Raw genomic sequence first — 10,000 nt, 5'->3', positions numbered from 1 at the left:
TTTATACTAATAATAATTATTATCCAACTGTACTAGTTATTGTACAGAAAAAGCACGGAACGAGAACAAATATTCCGCGATATTGTGCATGCAGTTAGTTAACTGTACACTTGGTTATTGTACAGTAGAGAACCAGTTCGACTAGTGTAGATTCTGACGTTGCTCTACAATGTCACACCACAGGCGCCCCAAGTTCAGTGTGAGCATGGCCGACAAAAATATAAGGATTTGTAGAGGAAGGATTTGTATGGGAAGCCCGATAAAAAGCTTAAGGAGATAGTTATATGAAAAAGATTCTCAATAAAAAGCAGAACTTTATTGCCAACGTGGGTAGTTTCCTCCCTGTGTGGTTATTTTCCAGATCCGACGCGATTTGAGCCATTTCTCAATTTCGTGGTTGTCAAGGGTAAAATAAAATCCTAGGGCTGAGACTAAATTCTCAGGTGCCACCACAGGCAGCCCAAGTTCGCGTCACTAGAGAGCGTGTAATAATTAATTACTAGTGGGAAAGCGGTATAGGCCACTTCGAAAAATACCATAATACTCTTTATTTGTCCCCCCAAATTTTGCATAAGCATTGTTTCCAGTTTCTCTTGGAACTTACAATGGTCCCAAGAGAAAACGAAAACAATGCTTATGCAAAATTTGGGCGGATAAACAAAAAGTATTATGGTATTTTCCAAAGTGGCCTATTGGGTTACAGGCAGCCGTTGAAAAGACTTTAGAGGGGAAATAAAATACCGTCGATTATGAAGCCTAAAAAAACGCTCAATTTAACGTTCATTCAATAAAATGAATAAAAGTGACTCACCTCTGGTGTATTCTTGTGCGTTTTGGTGCTTATTTTACCGTTTCGGACATTCCGTGAAATCCCGGTCTTATGACTTATTATTTATAAATAATGGATTAACATGCGCGCAAATTTCTTTATTCCCCTGGGTCCCGACATGACTGTATTGACTGAGCTTTCAAGGAATCAACATGCAAATAAACTTTTTTCTCGTAGGATATTGTGCTGCGAATATTTTGCGGCTGGACTTACTGAAGCCAGTGAAATTTAATTGTTAGCATCTGAGAGAAAACGGTCGGGTCGGGAGACCCAGTGGAATAAAAAAAATTGTGGTTGACAAAATAGTGGAACAAATGTTGTTTGCATAATTAATGTTAATTCCTTGAAGGCTTGATAAATACAGTTACGATCGCGATGACCCTGCTACGTACAAGTCCTATTAACTAATAAAAGCGGCATGAATGCACAAAAGTTTGTTCACTACGGCTTTCATTCTGGCATCTTTCAACGCTTTCCGGCTTCACGAATGTGGTTTTGAAGTTTGTCAACACGAATGCCATCAGGCGTGACTGTGATTGGACGACACGACAGAGTTTTGATATGACTCCTGGGTTCAAACCATTTGCTCTTTTAATGTTACCAAGTCTAACTTGCATCACTCCGCTCGACCAGCCTCTTGCTTAAAAAAAAATAAGCACTTTTTATTTAAGACCATCCTCAATAATGTTTTCAACTTTTTTTCTGGCATATCCGACGTTTTTCCACCTAAAAAAATTGTATTTATTCGATTTTGGGCCACCAGAATTGTGGCTCAGAATGGAGGAGTCAGCGGTCATTCTTGCAGCTTATGATGTGTGATATGGGAAGACATGCGAGAACTGTACGGAACGCTCCAGGCATATAAAAGCAGTGTTCAGACCGATGTTTGTCGTGAATATTGAGTCCGCGAAGAAACAGCAAAGCAACGAAGAAAATATCCACAGTAGCACTTGTGTTTACCTTGTTTCTCTTGATTACGAAATCTCTGTTCCCCATATCATACGTCACAACAGGCTGCTGATTTAGTTTTTGCGCCCGCACTGAAAAGGCCGAAAAGGCGGTAAAAGCCCAATTCGAAAGTAATTTTCTCGCAAAAAACAGGAAACGAGAAAAATAACTACACAAACTTAACTTTACTTATGTCAGGCTTTCCAAAAAAATATTGGAAAAATTGCTGATTTTGGCCTTCATTTTCCTTTAAACATCAATAGTTGCATAAGTCGGCTGTTTTCCAATAAGGCCTGTTGCTGGGGTGACATGGCACTTGCACGTGTTGTGCATATGTTGTCAATATTGTTTTTATCATTCAAGGAAGTAAAAATACGATTCTCTTTAAATCTAAATGTTGAAAGAGTTTTTTTTCTTTTCTAGTGCGGATTTTAGCGATTGCTGTAGTGTTTGCACTGAAAAAAGAAATGTGGAAAAGTGTTCTGCTTGTAATTATAAGTGGTAAGTATGCTTTCCATTCAGCCAAAATTTCCGGAAATTTCGGTTGGAATCAAATGGAACGGTCCTCTGAAACTGGTCCACTTTGATTGATTTGACGGGTCGGACCAAAAAATCGGTTTCCAGTGGAAGGAATTATTGTTTTCTTTGTCTCAGGCTCAAAACACGGTAACGTGAAACTCTCTGACTGGCGCGAAATTTACACGAACGTGCTCACTGTGGCTTGGGTCAAAATAGCCCCTTTTCGATATTTAAATTTCAGTCCTAAACAAAAGTCGTTTCTTCTAGTATTCTTGCAACCAATCGCGAAGCCCTTTCGATTCATTGTGGTACGACCCGACTGAATTATTTGAAAATTCGTTTACGATGAGAGATGGATAGCCAGTGAAGCAAAAATGCAAAGAAAGAAGAAAAATCAAGATGTGTTTTCAGGATCATCTGGAGAATGCCAGTGGTGGTCTGAAGTGCCATCGGTCTTAAGTCTCAAGCAAATGAGAAGCCATGAGTGTTAAAGCAAGCTAAATGTACCAGACATATTGATATGCATGCGTTAACATTACTTTCACTACTGATCGGCTGTGAGAGATGCAATGTCAGGAAACACAGCCCAAAACGGAAGTAGCGGGTTAGTATATGTAATCGTTTGGGGCCCGATTGCAATTAAGGATTAATTTCAAGAAGTATTTTCAAAGGTTTCACAAAATGTAGAAAATTTTTAAAAAATACAATTGAAATTAATCCTGAATTGGACGAGGGCACATTGCGATTCATAGTACATTAAATATTCACCACCCTCGCGTGACGTCATTAGCTATTATATAAGACCTCACCAAATATGCGCATGTGTTAGTTGGCCAAAGTCGGCAACGAAAGAAGAAGCTCCCACCCTCCCCACCCTTCTTGTTTCGTCGTCTCCGTCTCCTCTGTCAGCTCCATAGGGGAGGCTATTCCCAACATCTTAATGCTGATGACAAACGAGGGATACTGTACAAAGGACAAGGTAACTGACTAATCAGTTCAATGAACAGTTTAAACTTGAATTAAAACACGCGTTCATTTGGTTAAAGTTCAGTTCCATAAATCGTTGCCGTCAATAGACAAGCGCTTAAAATCGGCGATGATATGGCGAGGGCAATAGAAGTTAAACTTGGAACGAAGAGGCCAAAAGAAAAGGAGGAGCGAAGACTTGAAAGAAAATGGGAGGAGCAGAAATTGTAAAAGCGAATGCAATAATTAAGGCGACCAGTTGTATAAACTGGAAATGGAATCTATACAAACAGTTAACAAGAAAGGAAAGGAAAAAGACTGGGACGAGTTACGAGCAAAGTTACACAGGAGTCCAAACAAAATGAAGGAATATAATTAGCAAAATCAAAAGGAATATTATAAGATAAACTAAGAGGGAGGGTGGTGAAGCTTAAGAAGTAGGAAGAAAGAGATACGAATCCGGAATATGACGAAGGCAACTTTTACAAGAAAAGAGATGAGAGCAAGAATCCATTACAGAAGAGCAAGATTCACCGAAATTGGCCTAGTCCCCAGTGGAGGCAGTGTGGTCCAGTGGTTTGGGCGTTTGCCTTGAGACTCGGCGGAGATCCCGGGTTCAAGACCCGCTCTGATCACTCGTTGAATTTGTTCCTGGTAGTCCCTGGTTCAACTCCCCAGGTGCACTTGTAAATAGCCGACTGGTATGCCTCCCACCAGTTGGGATTCTTAACAGTTGTTGTTGTTGTCTTCTGTTGTTTCGTTGATTGTGTTTCATTGGCCCTGAAAAGTCCCTATGGGGAGCGGTCAATTAAGTATGTATTGTATTGCATCTGCGTCAGAAAAGTGTCTATTTTTAAACCAAGTTTCCGGGAAAATAAACAAGAGACCAAATCGGTCAAGTCAATTTTGTACCCAATTCAAACCCTTTGGGAATAAAACGTTTTTTCCCAGATATTGTTATATCATTGGAATGTGAATGCTACATTGTAATCATAATACAGCAAACAAAGAATCTTGACCCCGGGAGATTTGAATTGGGTACAATATTTGGTCCATTCTTTATTTTCCCGCAAAAATGGGTTTAAAAGTAAACACCTCCCTGACACTCACGGGGACAATCTTGCTCTTGGGTAATGGGTTGATGAGAGATCAAAAGACACGAGGATAGATTCTAACATGGACAACGGTTCATGCAGGTCTGGGCAACCACACGGGAAGATTAAATCACATCCCCGCAAAAAAATGGATAAAACGCGGTAAAAGAAAAGTCAACGAAAAGATTCATCATTAAAGAATAAGTGAAAAAGAGCTGGGAAAGAGGAGAAATTGATGTGATTCCAAAACTTTCTCATCTTCCTGGACAATATTATTTACCCTTTGTATACCAAGGAGGGTGGTATTTATTTAGTACCAAAACAGGTAAGTTTAGAAAAAAGCTAATCAAGCAGAACCTCCACCAGCCATACATAGTCAGAAAGTGCAAAAGATCACCTTGCCCGTGGCATATAGAAATTATGGAATATGTCAAAGGTGTGAAGTCATCATATTATGCAAATTTTAATTAAATACCTTACATTTATTCTTGGTTTTCATTCCCGAGATAAGACAGGCAAACAATAGAAATTATTATACATTGGTGTCACAAGCTCGATTTTGACTGGCTATAAGCAAGCAGCTAATTCTTGCTTGCTCTGTTTCTCTTACGTCATACCTAAACACAATAGATTTTATATATGAAGAATTGACGTCATACCTACAGACAATAGTTTTATGCATGCAGAAGTGACGGCACCTAACACACTAACCAGCAGTTTGATCAGTTTTGTCATGGCGGAGCTCAGCTCATGAATATGCATAATAAAACAATTATTGAATTCGGTTTTCGCATGTTAGCGATAATTATCAAGGCCTCAGTTTGTGCTATCTGCCTCAGCCTTCGGCCTCAGCAGATAACACAAACTTTGGCGTTGATAATTAACGCTAACATGCTCAACCTCATCCAATAAATGTTAAATTGCCCCTCGTGTTTTGCATAATAATATAGTCAACTGATTCCCAGAAGACATTTTGCTGCATTGTCCTGTACACCAAAATGGACGCCGTGACGTCAGATGAAAACACAAACAAATATACAACAACTTTTTGGCCTTTTTCGCAAACACAGACTCGCATGTAATCAGTCTTTGATGATACCATAAATAATAGTCTGATCAGCCGACAACTGCCATACCCCTAGAGCAAAAAAGAGTTCAAACAAATCCAAATCCGCCTTTACACTGCTGGAAACAACATTCTCTTCTCACGATCGTTCGAAGTCAATTTCTTTCTCAAAAACCGCAAATGTTGATGTTTCTTGCTTCCTCCTCAGTCGAGGATCATGTTCTGCCTGTTTCCAGGCGATATCAACCTCTTTGAAGGGGTCTTCGTTTTGTAGTTTTGGTGGGGTTTTCTACAAACCGAAGACCATGGTCAAATTCGTTGAAAACTTCAAATGTTGATGTTTCTTGTTTCTTCTTCAGTCGAGAATCATATCCCAGTTGCGGTTTCAAGTGATTTTAAGACGATTTTGGAGGGGTCTTCATTTTTGGGTCCTCGGTCTTCGTTTTGCACCCACCCTACAAACCGGCAGGGTACAAAACACAGGTCACAGGTCATTGTTTTACCAATACAGAAAGTATCCTAAACATTAATAAAAGCTAACCATAGTCCTAATTAGGCCTAAACAAACGTTTTTAGGCCTAAGGTTAGCTTTTACATTGAATGTTTAGGATACTTTCTGTATTGGTAAAACAATGACCTGTGACCTGTGACCTGTGACCTATGTTTTGTACCTGCCGCCTACAAACTTAGTGAAATCAATTAATTGTAGGGATTTGAAAGACCAGGATATTTTACGAATGAATATAAATGCATATGTGAAGTACAGAATATGTGAAAGTTATTTCGATGCAGCCAAAGGAGCGCTCATCATTTCAAGACTTAACTGAGGATTAATGCATTAAAACAATTTTGAGGGAAGCAGTGATGAAAGTTCGCACATCAGTACGAGTAGGCTTGGATAAATTCTACCCCGTAAAATGGTTTATTCTGCCTGCCGGCAGCGCTGGTAAAAATCACTTATGCTGCTTGAATTCGGTATCCGAAAAATTTGAAGCCCTTTGAGCTGTATTTATTTTCGCAAATATAGAAGGGAGCCCTGGGCCTAAGCCCTAAAAGAATAGATATTCATTATGCGTAGCAAAATTGTAATTCATCTTACTTTAGGTCAAATAATCAAATCAAAGACATGGGTGTTTTCCATTTGTTTTTTATTTAGTTTTAGATTTTTCTTACAACTGTTATGTATATCATTAGTGTCATTTTTATCCATTCTGCTCAAATTCTGCTCGAAAATGCTTTATTCTATCAGCAGAATACTCGCCTCAAAAATCACTTATTCTGCTCGAAATTCTGACAGCAGAATTTATCCAAGCCTAATTACTTACATAAAAATGTAAATAAATGGTATATTCTATTAGTCTTAAGTGCCAGCTGCTCTGCAATAGTTTGTGTGTCGAATTTATGTAGGTTATTCACTTTTGCGTGAAATGTTTCTTTTCCAAGTTTCTTTTCATTTTTAAGTATGTTCCTTCAAAAGAAAAGGACATAATTATTCATCACTAAACCTTAATTCTCCCCTTTGAAGTCTTGATAAAATTAAGTTATTTATAAGCCTTGATTAATTTACGTGCCACTCGCCCTCGGGTTTTAATATTACTATTACAGTATTACATTTTATTTTCGCCTATTAAAGACTTACAGTGCCAGGTGGTAGTCATATGTTTTTTAGAAATTTAGTCCTCTTTGTAATCTGCAAAGCTAAAAAGTTCTATTAGCAGAGAACAAAATTACTTTGTGGATTTGGTTTTCGATTTGCAGTGCCTTACATGCATTAACCAGCTCAAAAACCCTAACAGCCTATTTTTATGGCTGTTGAAAATAGAGGTAAAGAAAGCACTTCCTGGTATATAATGAAAAATTTGACTTGGATCGATGTTGTAATGTTAGAATTAAATGAAAAGTTTACAAATGGATCAAGCATTAGTTTAAAGAGGCCACCAAATTAAAGATATTTTAATTATAAGGATGTACAAACTACATCGTAGTAAGTGCAATGCAAGAAATAGTCATCTTATGCATGGCTTTATTCGTGTTAAATAAGCTGTCAATCGACGCATTTTTTGTTGACCCTCCCACTTTCCTCCTCAGTTTTGATTGACACCTTGCCGTCAATTTAAATGCAGTTTCATTAATACAGAACAGGAAGATCTATTCGAAAGTGACCGCCATTCACTGAAATCATAAGTATAGTACCTGAAAATCTTCCAACAAAATTGTTGGAAATTATCTGAAACGTAAAATGGAAAACTCCTCTAATCTCTTATATCATGTAGACTGTCCAACCGGCTCCCTTACGGCAATAGCTGTTGTCCTTTCAGCCATTAGTCTTTTGGGACTTGGGGGAAATTTCCTTGTGATAATAACATTCATCAAGCGAGAAAACTTAAAGACGAGTTCTAACTACTACGTCATGAACATGGTGGTTTCTGATTTGGTGTGCGTTCTTCTCAACTGGCCCCTCTTTGCTACTGAAGGTATGCTGCAGGCTGGTGGAAGTCTTATTACGGACGCTGTTGCCGCTTCGTTCTTCTGCAAGCTGGGAATTTATTCACGATCACTGTCATATTCGGTGTCTATAATCAGCTTAATTCTAATCGCTGTGGACAGATTTATTGCGACAAGGTTTCCACTAAAATCGTTAACGATAACTGGAAAGATTCGAACAATTTTCATGCTTGTAAGTTGGGGTATACCAGCGTTTGTTCTCATTCCGTACTTGCTTTACTCTAGAGTAATTCAATCAGAGGAACATACTTTTTGCAGAAACATGATGAGTCAGTTACTGCTGCAAACCTACTACTCCGTAGGTTTTGTTTTGCTCTACTTCATCCCTTTCATTTTTATAGTCGTCCTCTACTCGCTAATTATGAAACAACTAAGAGAAAGAAGGAAGCTCTATAATGGGGATCGAATTCAATCCAGAGCAAAGAGAGACAAGGAAAACCAAAACATGATGAAAGTCTTTGGATCAATCGTCCTTGGATTTTTCACTTGTTGGACACCTCTTTATGTCTACATGTTTTTAAAATCACTTCACCCCTCTGTGTTCACGAAAGATAAATGTCTTTCATTAAATCTGGTGGGCGTGCTGTACTACATTTTCCCACTGATAAGTACAGCCATCAATCCATTTATCCTAATCGCTTTTAGTTCTAGTTATCGCGTCTCGTTCAAGAGAGCATGTTTCAATTTCCTCTGTCAAAAGAAGGGACAAAACAGTCGGCGATTTGCATTGGCGGTAGTTTACCCGCAGTAACTTCGCAAAGCAATTACGATGGACATTTTCGACCTTATGGATATTCAAAGAATTCGTCATCCAAATGCGAAGAAATTCTCCTACGTGTCAAAAGCACTGAAGATGAGATCACGAATAGATTTTTTTCTAATTTCCAAAAATTTGAAAAACTTTGTAAGAAAGGTCGACATACAACCCTCTATCGCACCGGATCACAATTTAATATATCTGTTGTTGACATGGACAAAAGAAAATCCCAGAGGACCAGGGTTGTGGAAATTCAATAACTCTTTATTAACTGAAGAGTATAGCGCTAAGATTCGTGAATTGTACCTAATGTTCCGCGAAAAACTCTCTTATGTTGAAGATAAGTGACTTTTCTGGGAAATGCTCAAGATGGAAATCCGGAATGTTACAATCTCCTTTGCCAAAGGAAAGGCGAGTTTGGTTAGAAAACATGAAAGAGAAATAAAGGAGCGATTGGATAAGTTGGATAAAAAAATATGTCATAGCGCTGGTTTGAATAACGTGGATCAAGAACTAAATGAATATGACAAACTTAAGAATGAACTTAAACTAATCTATGAAGTGAAAAGTAAAGCGAGTGTAACTGGGTTGAAAACGGAGAGAAAGCGACCAAGTATTTTTTTCAACGTAGAAAAAAGGAATTACAACCGAAAGGTCATTAACGAAATTGAAACCGAGGAAGACGCATCCATAAAGGATAATAAGGAAATTTTGGCGAAAATTGAACAATATTATAGTGATCTTTATCGGTCCAAAATATTACCGGATCATCCACAGGAAAGTTTTAATAAGTTTACACAGAATGTAGAAATGCCAAAACTTTCAGACGAGGAAAAGGTGTCTTTAGAGGGTTACCTGACATTTGAAGAGTGTCAGAAGATATTAGAAACCTTACCAAATGAAAAATCACCCGGCGAAGATGGATTTACGGCGGAACTTTATAAACACTTCTTTGATTTGGTGGGGTATGATCTTGTTGAAGGCCTTAATGCAGCCTACCATATTGGGCAACTGTCAATATCTCAGCGCAGAGGTGTGATCATTCTATTACCCAAAGGGGATGAGTCATTAACACATTTATATAACTGGAGACCAATAACATTATTGAATGTTGATTACAAAATTGCATCTAAAGCTATAGCGAAGAGAATTGAACCAATCCTAAACAAACTTGTCCATTCAGATCAAACTGGATTCGTTAAAGGAAGGTACATTGGAGAGAACATCAGACTGATTAGTGACATTATGGAAAAAACAAAAAAACTAAATAGTACAGGGGTTCTCATCTCGGTAGACTTTCAGAAAGCTTTTGATTC

General features: G+C 38.2%; 1 protein-coding gene across 1 annotated transcript; it reads left to right on the top strand.

Annotated features, from left to right (window-relative positions):
* Positions 1 to 7,581: 7,581 nt before the first annotated feature.
* Positions 7,582 to 9,059, top strand: LOC138048900 (neuropeptides capa receptor-like). Its single transcript, XM_068894999.1, has one exon. It carries the CDS (start codon positions 7,662 to 7,664, stop codon positions 8,676 to 8,678), a length of 1,017 nt encoding a protein of 338 aa, XP_068751100.1. The 5' UTR covers positions 7,582 to 7,661; the 3' UTR covers positions 8,679 to 9,059.
* Positions 9,060 to 10,000: the final 941 nt, after the last annotated feature.

Source organism: Montipora capricornis, chromosome 5 (assembly GCF_036669925.1).
Source record: "Montipora capricornis isolate CH-2021 chromosome 5, ASM3666992v2, whole genome shotgun sequence".
NCBI lineage: Eukaryota > Metazoa > Cnidaria > Anthozoa > Scleractinia > Acroporidae > Montipora > Montipora capricornis.
This window is presented reverse-complemented; position numbering and strand designations above follow the sequence as displayed.

What these genes read in the sequence shown, in the direction of transcription:
- LOC138048900 (XM_068894999.1), top strand. Translation starts at nt 7,662, where the DNA reads ATGGAAAACTCCTCTAATCTCTTATATCATGTAGACTGTCCAACCGGC.